The sequence below is a fragment of the Squalius cephalus genome, assembly GCF_949319135.1.
Source record: "Squalius cephalus genome assembly, chromosome: 19".
In the NCBI taxonomy this organism is placed as follows: domain Eukaryota; kingdom Metazoa; phylum Chordata; class Actinopteri; order Cypriniformes; family Leuciscidae; genus Squalius; species Squalius cephalus.
In genome coordinates this window covers 33433517-33452226 of record NC_137140.1, presented here as the reverse complement: position 1 = coordinate 33452226, position 18710 = coordinate 33433517, and the positions used below count along the sequence as shown (strand labels likewise).

At 35.9% G+C, this 18710-nt stretch overlaps 2 protein-coding genes across 2 annotated transcripts in view; both read left to right on the top strand.

Moving 5' to 3' along the window:
• The first annotated feature begins 242 nt into the window (after positions 1-242).
• The window catches only part of LOC307146835 (uncharacterized protein), a 123980-nt gene continuing 105512 nt past the window's right edge, over positions 243-18710 (top strand). Inside the window, exon 1 of the mRNA XM_079851141.1 lies at positions 243-403. The gene's annotated coding sequence lies outside the window, so the exon portion shown is untranslated. The remainder of the gene's footprint in view (positions 404-18710) is intronic.
• On the top strand, positions 13767-16846 carry LOC307146838 (uncharacterized protein). Its single transcript, XM_079851147.1, has 6 exons — positions 13767-13877; positions 14157-14236; positions 14401-14697; positions 14794-14838; positions 15397-15432; positions 15575-16846. The coding sequence occupies exons 2-6, from the start codon at positions 14158-14160 to the stop codon at positions 15784-15786; spliced, it is 669 nt and encodes a 222-aa protein (XP_079707273.1). The 5' UTR covers positions 13767-13877; position 14157; the 3' UTR covers positions 15787-16846.

The window sequence follows — 18710 nt, the reverse complement described above, 5'->3', positions numbered from 1 at the left end:
TTTTCTAAGTTATTCGGTTTTTCCTAATGCAGTTCCGATTAACAAGTGTGTATATTGATTCACATGGACAGAATAAAAAAAAAAGGACTCTTAATTTGTTATTCTGTGTAGAGCGTGCCATTGCCTCCTTATATCAGCAGAGGAGCTGCAAAAGCCCACCAGATTATCATGACCATACTCGCACTGTTTGTCAGGGTTTAATGCTTGAACTGATTCCCTGTCGCGTGATGCTGAAGGTTTGATCTCAGTGCTGGAGACCCGAATGGAGATGAGCGAGACAGACAGAAGTAATTAGCACTGATCAGGGAATGGATTAACCCCTTAAACCCCTTCTTTTTTCTGAGTGACATACAAAAACAGTAAAGACTCATATCTCAAAAACTACAGCAAGGAGAGCCAAAAGGTATGTATCGTTTGATATAAAAAATTTTTAGAAAATAAATTCATTACAATTGGTCATTCTCATGCTAAGAAAATGCTAATAGAATACAATATATATATAGCCTATAAGAGCATGTGAGCGGAGTGGAGCGGGAGCGAGCGGGGAGCGGGAGCGGGCGGATCTTGGACAGAGCGCAGAGCAGCATTTTTAAAAGGACGGAGCGTCGCCTTATTTCCCGCTCCAATTTCGCTCCAGTTTCGCTCCGCTCACACCACGAGTCTGAAGCATGCTCAGTCAAACCTAAACCAGGATCCATCTGTCTTGCACAGTCATCAACTGTAGCCTAGACTATTTTCAGTCAAAACTCGGCTCAATAATGGAGTTCAAAAAGTAGGCTAGCCTACTTCAAAAAGGAAAATGAGAAGTCATACAGGTCAGGTGTAGCCTACTATTAATATAACTAACTAACAATGATAATGTGGTACAAGAAAACGAATGTGGAGACATCGTTTCAGTCCGCAAAGATTCATTTTGTAATCTCAAAAGACGCATCTCTCGAAAACATGAACGCGAACACGCTGGGAAGAAAACAAAAGGTTAGCAAATTGAATACGGTAACTTGTAACAAAGTGTAAATTAAATATAGCGTAATATTCAAACAAATTAGTTTTTTCATTCAAGTAGACCTAGTTCGTTTTATTTAGCCAGATATCAGATCTGTATCTTATTTATAACCACATTTGGAAGTGGCTCAGATCGGATGGCAAAAAATTGGATCTCGTGCGGATTTTTGTGTTTTCCACGTGTGTAACAAATTCCAATCTGTGTCAGATGTGAGTAAACGATCAGATTTTTTGTGCCAGTGTAAACGCAGCCTCAGTCTTTTCTTGCAAAGATGGCTCATGGCTTATCACTTTGTGCCAAGTTTCATGAGAGAATTGTCAAACAATTAAAAAAATCACAATTTGTCTTTCACCATCTACTATATCTATTATATTCATAATACTGTGAAAAGATTCGGGGAATCCAGAGAAATTTCAGTCTGTGTAGGGCAAGGCAGGAGACCTCTGTTGAATGTGCGTGACCTTCGAGCCCTCAGATGGCACCGCATGAGAAACCGTCATGCTACTCTGATAAATACAGCCACATGTGCTCAAGAGTACTTTGGAAAACCGTTTTCACTTAACACAGTCTGACACTGCATCAAGAAAAGCCACTTGAATCTCTGTTACGCAAGGAGAAAGCTATACATGAGTTCTAACAGAGATTCCGGCGAGTTCTCTGGGCCCGAGTTCATCTCAGACGGTCTAGAAGTGTGTGCTGTGGTCAGATGAGTCCATGTTTCTGCTTGTTTTGCGGAAAAACAGACATCGAGTTCTCAGTCCCAAAGACGAAATGGACCAACCAGATTTTCATCAGTGACAGATGCAAAAGCAAACATCTGTCATGGTATTGGGAGGCATCAGTGGGTAACTTGCATTTGTGTGAAGGGAGCACTGACATGGAGGCGTATATTTAGATCATACAGAGACATAAACTGCCATCAAGATGACATCTTTCCTGGGAAGAAAGACAATCCCAGGCCTCATTCTCTCTCTAGACACTGCACCATAGAAGAGATGTGCCTGATTGCAGTCCAGATCTGTCTCTTATTGAAACTGTAGGATCACCCATCATGAAAAGGAGAATCAGACAGCGATGGCCATGGACAGTTGTTTTATATCAGACAAGATGGGCAAATATTCCACTTGCAACATTTCAACAATTCATATCCTCAATTCCCTAATGATTAAAAAGTGTAATTAAAAAGAAAGGTGATGTGACACAGTGGTAAACATAACTCTGTCCAAACTTATTTGGAGTGTGTAGCAGCCATCAAAATCCAAATGTGTTTATCTTTACAAAATACAATTAAGTTGATCAGTAAAAAAGTTGGAAATCCTTTCTTGGTGCTTTTGTCAGTTAAATAAAGGTTAAAGATAATTAACAAATCTCAGATTTTTTATTTTATTGCATTAAATAAAATGTCCCAACTTTTCTTGGAAATGGGGTTGTAGTTTTCTGTTGATGTATTAAACTGATTTAAACTTTTTTAGGTGAATCTGTGAGGATGTGACTGGAACTGTGGGTGAAGAAGTAACTTTCAATTGCAGCGTCTCTCTGAAGAAGTCTGAATGCTGCATTACATTCTATAGGTTTCAAAACTCTGAGAAATATACTAACTCCTAACTACTAACTTTGTCCTGACCCCTGTGAACAGATAAACAGCTTCACATGCAGCTTCAGTCCATCTACAGTAATGACGGGAGAATTCAGATTCATTTTCTTTACTGTGTGTAGAGGGATACTATATACATTCACTGTGAACATAACGGCTACAGTAATACTGTTGTTTATAATTCAGTAAATGTTTGCAACTGTACATTTATTTTCAATCTACTAACAGTGGTTTAAAATCTGTTCACAGAGCCCCGTAAACCAGAAACTGTCACTGAAGATCGTGGTAAGAAAGATATTACATTGTATTATAATTATTTATTACTGAATATAAATTGGTTAGTAACAGAATACAATAAGCTGTTAAATAGTCATTATATAGCTATAAAACAACTTGCTGCTGTTTTTGTACAAGTTCGATTTCTATTGATATATTAAACTGATGTAAATTTTCAGATTCCTGCTGTGTACACTGTGCTGATGTTTAAAATTCAATAAATGAAAATAATAAATAAATAAATATAAATAAATAATTGCATTTATTTTCCATCTGCTAACATTGGTTTAATAACAGAGCCCAGTAAACCTGAACCTGACACTGAAGATCCTGGTAAGAAAGATATTACTTTCTATTAATAATTATTTTTACTGAGAATGAATTCAGGTTACTTACACAACACAGAAAGATGCAATATAGTTGTTTGAATTTTATGTTTCTGTATAGATATGTGTACAAAATCTAACAGCAGCAGAAATATATTGTGAAGTCTGTGATGTTACAAACAGTAACAGTGTAAACAGTGTTGTTACTGAATATTACTGAATATTCTTAATTTTATTATAAATCATATTACAGTTTTTCTCGATTGCTTAAACACATTTCTTGAAACTATGCCTCGTATTCTCAAAACTATAAACACAAATCCATAACGTCTCACCCAATTCCCCAAACATCCTATTTTCAGGTCAAAATGAAGCTCTACACTCAAAACCGTTCACTCTTGCTGAAAAACCTAACTTTGCCCTCAAACAGGACACACAAGCCCTCAAAATCACACACACTACAACATAGTCTAAGACACTGGTGCAATAAATTCAAAACAACATTTCCAAAACTGGTAAATTATGTTGCTTGTGGTTCCCCCCTCACAAACCTTTTCACATGATGAACACAAAAGACACAACCAGTGGATGCATTGGCACATTTTTATTCATACACAGAAAACACACACACACAAAAACATTTTTTTTTCCTGTTTTACTCTTTTTTTTTTTTTTTTTTTTTACTCTCTCCTCAAATTTTTTTTTACAGTTTTTCTCGATTGCTTAAACACGTTTCTTGAAACTATGCCTCGTATTCTCAAAACTGTAAACACAAATCCATAACGTCTCACCCAATTCCCCAAACATCCTATTTTCAGGTCAAAATGAAGCTCTACACTCAAAACCGTTCACTCTTGCTGAAAAACCAAACTTTGCCCTCAGACAGGACACACAAGCCCTCACAATCACACACACTACAACATAGTCTAAGACACTGGTGCAATAAATTCAAAACAACATTTCCAAAACTGGTAAGTTATGTTGCTTGTGGTTCCCCCCTCACAAACCTTTTTACATAATGAACACAACCAATTGATACATTGGCACATTTTTATTCATTCATGTACTACACAGTACAACACACAAAAAAAAAAAAAAAAAAAAAATTCCTGTACTCTTCTTCTTCTTCTTTTTTTACTCTCTCCTCTATTTTTTTTTTCATATTTACTTACAGTAAGATGTGTGTGACCATCATATGACAGTAAAAGAGCACACACAAACCTTATTCTAATATGGAATAGTATTGGAATGGTAAAGAGTGTTGGGACGTGACAGGAGGGCCTCCACTCAAGGATACAATATGATGGACAAGTCTGTTCCACATGTGGTTGAAATACCTAGAAAGATAACATTCTGGGAGTCAAGACTATAAAGGAGAAGAGATGCCCTCCCTTCACTGTCACACTCTGTGTCACTCTGTGTGACTGTACGACTGCTGGCCTTTTCTTGCAAGAAAATAAACCTCATCAAAGACTATTGGAAATGTTTGTCTCTTATTCAGTGACAGAGTTTTGTTTGCCACCACACCTCCCTGAAGGTTCTCGAGGCGACGGTAAAGTGACTCAAATTTGGCCTTACTCGTAGCCAAGCCTCCCACACAGTCATACCATTGACTAAGACATGGGCAACTAGAGTGGCTTGAATTTCATCTGAGACTGCTTGTCTTCCTGCCCTTGCCCTTCGTCCTCCTCCTCCTTATCCCTCCTCGATTTGTTCCTTCATGTCTTTCTGGATCCATTGTTCCAAAACTCAATAAACTGATTTGGGCCCTTTTATATATCTATTGAAGGATCTGATTGATGTGTGTTAAATTTTGACTCTTAGTGTTTCCACTTGGGTAATTGTGTGCTAACTGAGCTGAAGCTGTGCTGACTTGAGTGAACAATATTGAATGCTAGTGCTTTCTATATGACAACATGGTCTAGGCAATGAGAAATGAAGGGATTTGTGTGTAGAGTTTTGCAGTGACAGTTCAACAAATCTGACTCATGTGTCAAAACAGGGAATAGTGTTTATAGTTTAGTGAAATGGGTGTGCTTTTTGATAAATGGCATTATGGTTTTGAAATTTTAGTTCAAAGGCCTGGTTATAGTGTTTAAGCAATCGAGAAAAACTGTAATATTTACTTACAGTAAGATGTGTGTGACCAACATAGGACAGTAAAAGGGCACACACAAACCATATTCTAATATGGAATTCGAATTGTATTGGAATGGTAAAGAGTGTTGGGACGTGACAGGAGGGCCTCAACTCAAGGAGACAATATGATGGACACGTCTAAGAATGTTCCACATATGGTTGAAATACCATCATTTGCCTAGAAAGATAACATTCTGGGAGTCAAGACTATAAAGGAGAAAGGATGCCTTCACTGTCACACTCTGTGTCACTCTGTGTGACTGTACGACTGCTGGCCTTTTCTTGCAAGAAAATAAACCTCATCAAAGACTATTGGAAATTTTTTTCTCTTATTCAGTGATAGAATTTTGTTTGCCACCTAGGGGTGTGCCGGTTTCAGAATTGGTGATGACGGTTATGACGTGAGTCAAATGTGACGGTTCGTAACATAACCACTGATTAGCTATTTGATCGCCTAAATAAAATAAAATAAAATTAATATTTGTGTAGTGTTCAATGTTGTTATCGATAGAGATACGCGGATGGGGTATTATTTAATCCGCAACCGCATCACAAAACATCATCCGCACCAACGTTTTTTGGCCAAATTTCAAAGCCGCACCCGCCCGCCATCCGCTGATTGTTTTGCGGTCTATGGACGATGGAATGCTCTGCTGATGCGAGCCGCCATACAAGAAAGCCCTTGTCTGTTCTAGAAATGATGCAGCAAAGATATTTAATGCTAATGTATGAGGCATAGGCCTACGCTGAGTTTCATTCATTTACGATGAGATGCGCTCTAGTTCACAATGCAATGCAAGTGAACGCGGCGCACCGGCGCATCCATGTCACGGTTATTATATTGTCATTTGCTTTTTATTTAATACATGCAATTGGTTGATGAAACATTTATTACAGTTTTTACCAACTGCTTACACACAAAATCTTTTCATGTCACACGATTTCTGAAACCTCTCACTCAAAGTGCAAAACTACATGCTAAATCTCCAAAACCATAAGCTATTTCTCAGCCTTTGACTCAGTTTTCAATTGCATAAAACACTTTTTTCAAAACACTACACACAATTCTCTACCTAAAACACAAAGATCTATCAGGAAGTGACTTGCTTTCCTTTTCCAAACACAACCAATCAAAATGCTCCACTTATTCACCAGGTCACACAGACACACTCCTCACATGTGCAAACACTAATTCCTTAACTGATCACTAACCAATCACTGCTTTACTGTAGTATAGGCCTAAATAGGTCAAAGGTCAGATGATCTGTTTTGAACAATGGATTCCTGGGACCCCCCCGGGACCCCCCCACACAATTGTGTTCTTTACTGTATTCTAAAGAATATACTTTTGGTTTACAGTATTTCTGAAAGCATGCCTCATATTCTCAGAACTCTACACACAAATCAAAACACACACACACACACACTCACAATGGGCAAAACCCCTCAATTCTCCTGCAAAATTAAACTTTACATTCAAAACAATGTTATTTCTTCTCAAAATGGTATTTTGTTTTCAAATGACACATACTGTATAAACCATCACATGAAGAACCACTTGAACACTGATGTGCTCAGTGTAAAACACTATGATGAATGGAAAACACTTCTTCTCCATTCATCATAATGACTTAGGCCTTTTTTGGTTCAGTGTTACACTTACTACAGACAGTACATACATAAGTGTGTTGTAAAATATTTGAGAATATTGTTTTTATACTCAGAACACACAAAAACACGGTAACAGATATATTTTATTTTCCCCACAAAAACAATTTTCACAGTGTACATCCCCAACCAACACAAAGTAGGACATACAGTACAGTGGTCTACATACAAAACAACAGAAGAATTGACTGTATACAGTTACAGTAAAAAAAAAAAATCCAATGTTGGCATCCATTGCTCCATTGCAGAGCTCACCTGTTGCTCTTTTATGCTAAAGCTCTGATTGCTAATTGTAAAACTGTGTGACGGGTGTTTGCCCATTTGATGAGTCAGTGTTCATATTTGAATGGCAGTGTGTTCCTTGTGAAAACAAGATATTTTATGCATGAAAATTGTGCCATAAGCAGAGAATTGTGTGTAGTGTTTTGAAAAAAGTGTGTTTTAGAAGTACAATTTGAGTGTAAAGCAGGAATTGTGCTTGTAGTTTAGCAGAATTGGTTCAGGGGGTTGGTGAATGAGTTACATGTTGTGGTCATTGTGTCTCAAGTACCAGGATTTGTGTGTAAACAATTGAGGAAAAACTGTAAATATTTTCTGTTTCTACATTGCATTGGTGTTTACAGTGTACTTGTTACATCAGATTACTTTCACTGTAGAACATTGTATTGAAATGTAGATACAGTATAAGCCTATGAAAGACCAAAGAGCTTTAGATTTAGAACAACAGTGTTTACATGGTATATCCAAAAATGTATTATTATGAAAGAAGTGTTTGCCATTTGATGCAAATGCTTCATTCTGACATGTGTTTATGGCATTTTGAATGCAGTGTTGCATTTTGAAGGAGATGTGAGGCATTTTGCATTTTGTGTGTGCAGTTTTGAGAATTGTGTGTAGAGTTTTGAAAAAAGGAGACTTAGTTTTGAAAACGTGTGTAAGCAATTGGTAAAAACTGTAAAATTAAGATACAATTTGTACAAAACGAAATTCGCTTTAAAGAAAGGCTTTAAAGTCATGTCTGACGATTTACAAAACAAAACTTGCGTTGGTACTTGGCAAAGAAAGAATCAAATACAGTTGGAAACGACGTAGACCATTAATGACACAGACTGTTAACAATTGTTTTTATTTAGTGTTTAAACATTCTCTATGATAAAAAATGTTTGCAAAAAATATTTTAATAACACGGTTTTGGCGGTTATAGAGATCTAATGATGGTGTTCAACTATAACCGTCGGTCTCACGGTTATATACTAACCGTCACACCCCTATTGCCACCACACCTCCCTGAAGGTTCTCGAGGCGACGGTAAAGCGACTCAAATTTGGCCTTACTCGTAGCCCAGCCTCCCACATAGTCATACCATTGACAAAGACATGGGCAACTAGAGTGGCTTGAATTTCATCTGAGACTGCTTGTCTTCTTGCTCTTGCCCTTCCTCCTCCTCATTCTTATCCCTCTTCCTTCATGTCTTTCTGGATCCATTGTTCCAAAATGCAATAAACTGATTTGGGCCCTTTTATATATCTATTGAAGGTTCTGATTGATGTGTGTTAAATTTTGACTCTTAGTGTTTCCACCTGGATAATTGTGTGCTAACTGAGCTGAAGCTGTGCTGACTTGAGTGAACAATTTTGAATGCTAGTGCTTTCTATATGACAACATGGTGTAGGCAATGAGAAATGAAGGGATTTGTGTGTAGAGTTTTGCAGTGACAGTTCAACAAATCTGACTCATGTGTCTAAACAGGGAATAGTGTTTATAGTTTAGTGAAATGGGTGTGCTTTTTGATAAATGGCGTTATGGTTTTGAAATTTTAGTTCAAAAGCCTGGCTATAGTGTTTAAGCAATCGAGAAAAACTGTAATCAGGTCGTGGATCTACAGCCCTTATCATCACTGGTGCTGTTGTAGGCTGTTCCTTCGTCATCATCATGATGGCAATCTTTTGCGTGAAGAGGTTCAAACGCAACAACCCTTCTGGATTCCAGATGAAATATGAAAGAGGAGCTTCTGCAGAACCAACAATGATGACAGTAAATGTTCAGAGTGAAACTAAATGAAAGCAGAGAGTTTTGTTTTGTTTTTCATGTAAAGATCATTCAAGTGATAATGTTCAGTTTCATTTTACAATGATAGATCAATATATATTGATCAGACCAATTAATCAGCCAATATTTGGCCATGTTGAGATAATCTGCATCAGATAATAATTCTGCTTTTGTATTTTCAAAGACTTCAATAATTTGAGTAAAATATTTGTATTTTAGCAGTTTTGAGTGTCATATATCCACATTGTATATGCCATTGCATTTGCCCATTGATTTTATTTTTTTAAAAGTTAGCATTGTAATTGTATTTATAAAATTATTAAAGTCTCATGATACTTCTTGTAAAGGCTCTTTTAAGAGAGGACTTTTTTATTCTGACATACAGTAGTGCATCGTTTTCGGACTGAGCACTCTCTCGAGTGAAGCTGTTGTTGCCTGCTGAACTGTTATGTTGCGACGATTGCTGAAAGGACATTTATTCTTGTTATCTGTGATATTTGCTGCAGAAGTTGCCTTGAGGTGTTAGTCATTGACCTACAAGTATGCATGTTTGCCTTATGTTTTTGTTTATAGAGATTGGAATAGTAATTTATAACTGCGTCACACACGCGTCCAGACATGCCCTCAGCTGTTGTTTATAGTCTAGACTAGCTTAATGACGTTGTTCCATATGTGATTATTTCTTCTTTATTGAGATGTATATCACTGTTTTTGTTTTTTTTATGATTCCTTTGGGATGTGACTTCGATATTTTGAGCTGTTTATACCAAACGAGCGATTACAATCTGATGTGCTGTGTTATCCATAACATGATGTTTATCATGTTAGATGATTGCTTATGGTCTATAATGTACAATGTGATGCCTTATTTTCCTTTATTGGATTGTATATTCCATGGTGAATTGTTACTGATGAGGATTTAGTGTGCTGTGGCTGCCTTTATGTACCAATGGATGTTTATTAGGCTATTGTATATATGCCCAGCTATTCTTGTTTTTCACTATCCTTTATGCCATGGTATTTCTTGTTTTCCAGACTAATGCCTCTACTGCCTGTAATTGATATCTACCTGTGACATACCTGTATCTCTGCGGCTTGTTCTTTTATAAATACATCATCTAAATCTGCTCAACTGTCTCCTCATCCTTATATTAAACTGTGCTCTGACAGGCACCCAGAGGGGTTCACTCATCTAATTACAAATCAAATCCAGACAGTCAAAGTCTCCCAAACAATACTCTTAATATTGTCCAGTCTCTTTTTAGAATCTTTGATGAACTTTAATGTCTGTGAAGGGAAAACTAGTGACAATTACAAGTTAGTCTGTGGTAATTGGTGATGTAGGAATATAAAATATAAATAGAAAGCTGATTTCTGCTCAATTGTTATACACATATGAATAATGTATTAGGAAGATGCCTCTCTTAAGAACAATGTGGATTTACTTTTAAACTGTAACTTATTTAAATATAAGTTTAGCATGTGCTGGATGATGATGCATTGGCCAATGTGTTTTTATAGGAAATAAATAGAAATATTTGTTCATTTAGTTGTTACTGCTCAAAAATTACAAATATTAAAGGAACACTTTTTGGAAGTAGGCTCATTTTCCAACTCCCCCAGAGTTAAACAGTTGAGTTTTACCGTTTTCGAATCCATTCAGCCGATCTCTGGGTTTGGCGGTACCACTTTTAGCATAGCTTATCATAGATCATTGAATCTGATTAGAACGTTTAGCATCTCTCTCAAAAAAAAAATGACCAAAGGTTTCGATATTTTTCCTATTTAAATCTGGACTCTTCTGTAGTTACATCGTGTACTAAGACCGGCGGAAAATGAAAAGTTGCGATTTTCTAGGCCGATATGGCTAGGAACTATACTCTCATTCCTGCGTAATAATCAAGGAACTTTGCTGCCGTACCATGAGTGCAGCAGGCGTAATGATATTATGCAGCGCCTGAAAATAGTCCCCAGATAGGTAACTTCCAAAGTGACCGGCACTAAGTTTGTAATATCACTGCGCCTATACAGCAAGTAGAGCCAAAAGGTATGTATCATTTGATATAATTTGGACATTTGAACAATATTACATTTGGACATTCTCATACTAAGAAAATACAACAACAACAAAAAATGATTAAAATTTTACATAGGCCTATCTTTCTTATTTGACATTCAATAATTCCGGAAGGGAATAAGGTAGGAGGAATATGGCAAGCTGTTTTAGCTTAAATTGTACCCAGCGTTACTCGTCGTAATTGCATTTTTACTAGTAACAATTACAATTAGAGAGTTCTCTAATTCAATTATTACTAGTAAGAATTACATTTACAGAGCTCTCTAATTCAATTATTACTAGTAACAATTCCAATTAGAGAGCTCTACTAATGAATTTTTACTAGTCATATGTCTCCATTGACTTCCATTCATTTTTAATTACGGAGCTGTACAATTGAATTGTTACTAGTAAGAATTACAATTAGAGAGCTCTACAATTGAATTGTTACTAGTAAGAATGCAATTGCAGAGCTCTTTAATTCAATTCTTACTAGTAACAATTTAAATAGAGAGCTCTCTAATCCTATTATTACTAGTAACAATTCCAATTGGAGAGCTCTCTAATTCAGTTGTTACTAGTAAGAATGCAATTGCAGAGCTCTAGACATATGACTAGTAAAAATTCATTTGTAGAGCTCTCTAATTGGAATTGTTACTAGTAATAATTGAATTAGAGAGCTCTGTAATTGTAATTCTTACTAGTAATTATTGACTTAGAGAGCTCTCTAATTGTAATTGCTACTAGTAAGAAATGAATTGTAGAGCACTCTAATTGAATTCTTACTAGTAAAAATGCAATTACAACGAGTAACGCTGGGTACAATTTAAGCTAAAACGGCTTGCCATAGGAGCTCTACAATTGAATAGTTACTAGTAAGAATTCCAGTTAAAGAGCTCTCTAATTCAATTATTACTAGTAACAATTACAATTAGGGAGCTCTCTAATTGAATTTTTACTAGTAAAAAAACGAATTAAAGATATGTATAATTGCAGAGCTCTGTAATTGAATTAAAGAGCTCTGCAATTGCATTCTTACTAGTAACAACTGAATTAGAGAGCTCTCTAATTGGAAGTCTTACTAGCAACAATTCAATTGTAGAGCTCTCTAATTGTAATTTTTACTAGTAATAATTGAATTGTAGAGCTCTCTAATTGTAATTGCTACTAGTAAGAATTGAATTGTAGAGCTCTCAAATTTAATTCTTACTAGTAAAAATGCAATTACGACGAGTAACGCTGGGTACAATTTAAAGGGGGGGTGAAACACTCAGTTTCAGTCAATCTCATGTTAATCTTGAGTACCTATAGAGTAGTATTGCATCCTTCATATCTCCAAAAAGTCTTTAGTTTTATTATATTTATAAAAGAAAGATAGGCTGTACCGAGTCTTTCCGGAAAAAAAACGAGCGGCTGGAGGCGTGCCGTGTGGGCGTTGCTTAAGCGCCGATAGCTAACAACACACAGACATTTGAAGCAGTTTTACTCACCGCCTGCGGTTCCAACACACGACTGTGAACCTTTATCGTTGTGACTGCTCCATCCTTAAACATTAGATGATCTGCAAATCCGGCATCGATCTGGGCCTTGTTTATAAAACAATCATCGTCGAAATGCAGGGACAAGAACAAGAACACTTGCACAACTCCGTTGATGCTCTGGAAAAACAAACTCCATCCACTGGTCCCTTAACGCCGGGTTCTTTGGGAATCTGTGCAGGGTTGTCTTGCCCTGGCAACCAAAAACCCACTTCTTTGGTGACATTTGACTTCCCTAAAGCCGAGCACAGCGCTTTGATGGGTGTACTGCTTTTGCTCTCTCGCTCTGGTCTATGGGTGCGCGCACGCCCTTCCGGGAGAAGTGCCCTTAGGACCCGTAAAAGGAAATTCCGCCCCATCTGACGTCACACAGGCCCATACTCTAAAAAAACTTTCCAAAACTTGTGACAAACCGGAAGGAGTATTTTTGCCACAGAAATACTCCTTCAAACGTACAATTTAATTATTGAAACTTTGTCCATGTTTAGCATGGGAATCCAAATCTTTACCAATATTTACCAAATCTTTACCCCCCCCCCCCCCCCCCGTCCCGCAGCGAATATATTACAAAACAATGATTCCATAGCCATTTCAAATGCATGTTTACTGTGAAAGTCTCCCTTATGGAAGTACCTCGCTCGAGGCACAACAGTTGTGACTTGTATTGTTTGTAATGATGGAAAATATTAGACAAACTGCATGCATTCATTCTTTGGCATGTGATGCAATTTATTAAAAACCTGTTTAACTTTGATGAGGGAGGGATTGACATGTTCTTTATTGGTGGATAAGCTTTCCTCCATTGAGTTTAATGCCTTACAAAGAAGAAAAATCTCCCTGTTGTGTTTGTTCAGATGTGCAATAGTAAAGGGAAACAACAACACCGCCTTGACTCTTTGAATGTCAGTCATGCGTATTACTATTATAGTATTGAATAGTAGAGCCATTAAGTCTAGGTTACTAAAATCCTTGACATATTAAACCGAGTAATAATAAGCAATGATTCTGATTGGTAGTTGGCTATATTCACTAGGAGGATGACTGACAGCACCGACTGCTGGCCAAAAATACAGCGAAATGAAGAGCATGAAGAAATGATGAATTTGTCCTGAGAGCAACGAGTCATTTTGAAAGTGAAAGTAATAGCCTGTATTTATACACTGGTGATCGCTGTAGAGAGAGTCAGAGTGAATGAACTCGCACACTGAAGACACACAGACCAGAGGTGAGCAATAACTCTCTCTTCAACAGGAAAATAATATCCTTTATATTTATTAATCCATACTCTATGTTCAAATGATGGCAGACTTGTTGTTTTTGGTTGATCTGTTCCTAATGGGCTTGGTTTAATCCAAGCAAACTTTTGCTGATAAATTCTGATGTTTCTTCTCAACTTTCAGTAGATCGTCTATATTTATTATTTAATCTAGCACTTTCTTATTAGTCCTAGTTGTTTAAGTTTCACTCTTTATGCAAATTTCTGTAATTTTTTTTTCTATTGCAGAATGAAAACCATGAATGCTGTAAATGCAGTGCAACTGTTCATTCTGGTTTGGACTTTTACTGCTGTCTGTCAAGCTGATGGTAAGAGAATAAACTTTCCCCTAGAAAGAGTGTGTGAGAATTTTAAGAAGGGACTAAAAAAAATGGCGAATCTGCATCAGAATCTGATTTTCTTATTAAAGTTACAGACATTTTTTATTATTGTTCAGTTGCTGTATTATATGATATACTCTGTTATTTTTCAGATGACATCAGTGTAAGCTGTGAGGATGTGACTGGAACTGTGGGTGAAGAAGTAACTTTCCCCTGCAGCGTCTCTCTGAAGAACTCTGAATGCTGCATTAAATTCTATAAGTTTCAATACCCTAAGAAATACAATGACAACGCAATCTGTAGAGAAGAGTTTCCTCCTGACTCCTGTGAACAGAGAAACAGCTTCACATGCAGCTTCAGTTCAACTACAGTAATGACTGGAGGATTCAGATTCTATTTGCAAACAAATTGTGGAGATAAAAGAACAGAATTCACTGTGAACATAACAGGTACAGTATATAATACTGCTGTTTATAATTCAATAAATGTTTGCAACTGTACTTTTATTTTCAATCTACTAACAGTGGTTTAAAATCTGTTAACAGAGGCCAGTAAACCTGAACCTGTCATTGAAGATCCTGGAAAGAAAGGTAATATATTTTATTATACCGCGGGACTGTTGAATGCTTGATACTGATTGGTTGACGAATGTCAAGGTGTGAAATTATTTTCCAGTAAACACAGCAATGAAGTAGTTCAGTGTCTGTCGACCACATTACAATTCCATATCACTTCACCAACTTATCTTAGCTATTTCATTCAAAGACACGGACCAAAACAAATATGACAAACAAAAGGATAAAAATGACAAACAACTTCCATGTTTTCCCTTCTAAATGACCTTTTATTAACTATGTAAATCACGCTGTTGTTCTTCAGCTCTGTCTCCGCAAATTATCAATAAAATAGTGTAGCGACTGAAAAGATACATGACATTTCTTAGTTGTGAGTTGGTAACATCACTGGTTTTGAACTAGTTAAACAGCTTTAAATGGCTCAATTGGTATGAAAGTAGTTCTACACGCAAGAGCATTTTAAGGACAAAAACTCAACAAATGTCTGTAAATAAAAGACCTGTGATAAGATTCAATAAATGTTTGAAACTTTCATTTTCAATCTACTAACAGTGGTTTAAAATCTGTTAACAGAGACCAGTAAATCTGGACCTGACACTGAAGATCCTGGTAAGAAATTAAATTCCGTTATAGGTATTGATTATTGAGCTCCAGGTTAATTATGAACACAGAAAACTGCTCGTTAGTCTCTTTTGGTTTTGATAAATGGTTTTAAACAATATCACGAAACATTTTAAATGTACTTTTCCAGAAGAACCTGTCTTGGGTCAATCAAGAACATCTCAACATGAAAAAGCAGAAGATCGTGGATTTAAAGTTGCTGTCATCGCTGCTGCTGTAAGCTGTTTCATCACTGTCATTATGCTAATCATTTACAAAATGACACAAAACTACAAACAGAAGAGGATGTTTCCGGACAACAATACAGAAAATGTGATCAATGTCACTGACTCAGCTGTATGAAAACATTGAGTTTTGTTTGACTTTTAGTGAAAGACACAAACTTTATAGGAACTCCATAAACTATATTTGTACATACAGTACTATCTGTTAAACCTCAAACTACTGAACTATATAACTCTGATTTCTGTGAAATATTGATATATTATTGATCTCTTTGATCAGTGTGTGTGTGTGTGTGTGGCTTTAATGAACATTAAAAGGGTAAAGCAGCAAAACTGCGTTTGCTTTTGCTATGTTTTTTGTTCTGCCAATCAAGGAATGACAATGAATGTTAATTTTGTATTTGGTTCGTGTGGAAATTTATTTTTTACTGTTATTATTCTTCACATGCAATTTTCTAATGATGTAAACAGTGTTGCATTGCACAGCATGTTTTATTGTTTTAAAAACCAATGGAATGGGGAAACATTTGTGTTTCTCTCTAAAGATGAATATCTGGAACCTCATGGACAAGTTTTACCAGTGAGTGGGTGAGATTCATTTTCTGAGAAATGAATTACTGTTCTGAGAAAGTGAGAAAAGAAAGACTTTACACAATACTTAAATTCCGAGAAAGTGAGAAGAAGAAAGACTTTACACAATACTTAAATTAAAATGTGTGTAGCAGTCAGTTATTTGAATATAACGTAACTGTTGCAATGCATTATAGCAGAGTCATATATTACATACATATATGAAACTATATTTTTATTTAAGCAGCATCTGAATGTACATAACAGCATGAAATTCTTCTTCTCTCATCTGCATCTTGTGTCTTGTTTGTTCTGAGGTGAATATATGCATCATTTCTGTTGTTGGTTGAGTGTCGTCTGATGACTCTTGGTGGAGGATTGCTGCTTGTTTAAGCTTGTTATAATTGTAAATGAGGACAAAACTGAAATTGTTGTAGACTCAAAGTGAAGGAAACACTAAGATGTTTTGTTTACTTTTTGTTTCTTTGACTTTCTTTATTCTTTCACTTTGTTCCTGGTCTTTCATACAGTATGTGGTTCGCTTGTAAAAAGTTCTGTAAGGACCGTGTTTGTACATGATGGCCTAAATAAATAGACTAATGAAATGCACTTGATTCTTGATTGTGTTTTAGGTAATAATACAGCACTATAGGTCAATTTGTTAAATAGTTTCAGAATTGTTCATTTGACAGTAAGTAGGCTACTTGATTTCTACGTGAATAATTAAATCCCTTTTTTTAATTATAGGTCATTTTTAATTTATAGGTCATTTTAAGGGTGTTTAGTAAATGCACTGACGCCTCAGACTAGACACAGCTCATACCAACTCTGATTATCAATATCATACTCATGATTAGGCCTATTTATTAGCCAACTTTCATGCTTGGACTGATTCCCTGTCGAGTGATGCTGAAGGTTTGAACTCAGTGTAGGAGAATGAATGGGAAAAAATGGATGAGACATACAGAAATATTTAGTATTAAGATGTAATGAGAATTAGCCATTTTAAATGCATGTTTATTACAATGAAAGTCTAAAGCATCATGGGAAGCACCTCGCTTGAGGCACAACTGGTATATTGTGTTGTTTGTTATGATGGAAAGTTTTATACAAACTGCAGTTGGACTTACAGTAAACCAGTTAAACGACTGCATGTAGAGGTGATGCAATCCATTAAAAACCCTGTTTACCTTTGATGAGGGAGATATTTTACGATGACAGGTCCTTTTGAGCATTAGAGAGAGTCAGAGTGAATGAACTCACACGCTGAAGACACACAGACCAGAGGTGAGCAATAACTCTCTTCAACAGGAAAATAATCTCCTTTAATCCATAACCAGCCACAGCAAGATCATGCATGGTGTTTTTGTATTTTGTGATTTACACATTTCAGATTGCAGATATTTCATAATGCCTTTGAAAATAGAAATCTTGTGATTTTGCGGTTATATTTTGCAGTCATGAGTTCATTCAACACCTCAAAATTAATGCATGAAAACCCGCAAAATGTGTGAAAACCCGCAAAATTAGGCTATTTAATTGTGACATTAAGAAGTTTTTTTTTCTCATTTTCTTATGCTTGAAGTAAAGTTATTACTGTGCAATTATCATTCTCAGTATTAGATCAATTATAAGTCATTAAAAATGCATTAGAATATGCTGCAGTTTTTTGAAGCATGCATGAAGAATAATTAATTAAAGTGAAATTGTCATCCTTTAATCACCCAGTTGTCATTTTAAACTACTTTGAATCACCATAATAATTGTCCATGTTCAAGTGATGGCAGAATTTTTGTTTCCTAACAAAACTGATTTAATCTAAGCATTTATTGATTGAATTAATCCTGATAAATTCTGACAGAAAAAAAAAAGTTTTCAGTAAATCGTCTCTACTTTAGTACTTCCTTATCAGTCCTTAAGTTTCACTCTTTGTGGTGTTTAAACACTCTGAACAAATAAATTGTTTGAACTGGTGTGTAGCCTCTTTATTCTCAGAACATACAATTCCTTACCAGTCCTTAAGTTTCACTCTTGATGCAAATTTCTGTCATTCTGTCCTATTGCAGAATGAAAAGCATGAATGCTGTAAATGCAGTGCAACTGTTCATTCTGGTTTGGACTTTTACTGCTGTCTGTCAAGCTGATGGTAAGAGAATAAACTTTCCCCTAGAAAGAGTGTGTGAGAATTTTGAGGAGGGAATAAATATAAGATAATGAAGAAAAAAGATCAAATCATATTTATATATATACAGTATATATAGAATTAAGATGTAATGAGAATTAACACATATATATTTAATCATAGATCTACATACTGACCTTATATAGGCCTATAGATTTACACAATAGAGGGAAATCCATTATAGTCAGGGAGAAGTGTCACCCATAGCTAAAGATCAAATTATATTGATGTTCTAATGTACAAAAACATAAAAGAGTCACTGTATAATTTGTATCTTACTGACATGGACA

Excerpts from the sequence above, each read along its gene's own strand:
- LOC307146838 (XM_079851147.1), top strand. The coding sequence starts at position 14,158 with ATGAAAACCATGAATGCTGTAAATGCAGTGCAACTGTTCATTCTGGTT. Across the intron at positions 14,237-14,400 it reads TGCTGTCTGTCAAGCTGATG|ATGACATCAGTGTAAGCTGT; the intron begins GTAAGAGAATAA and ends GTTATTTTTCAG. Across the intron at positions 15,433-15,574 it reads ACCTGACACTGAAGATCCTG|AAGAACCTGTCTTGGGTCAA; the intron begins GTAAGAAATTAA and ends GTACTTTTCCAG.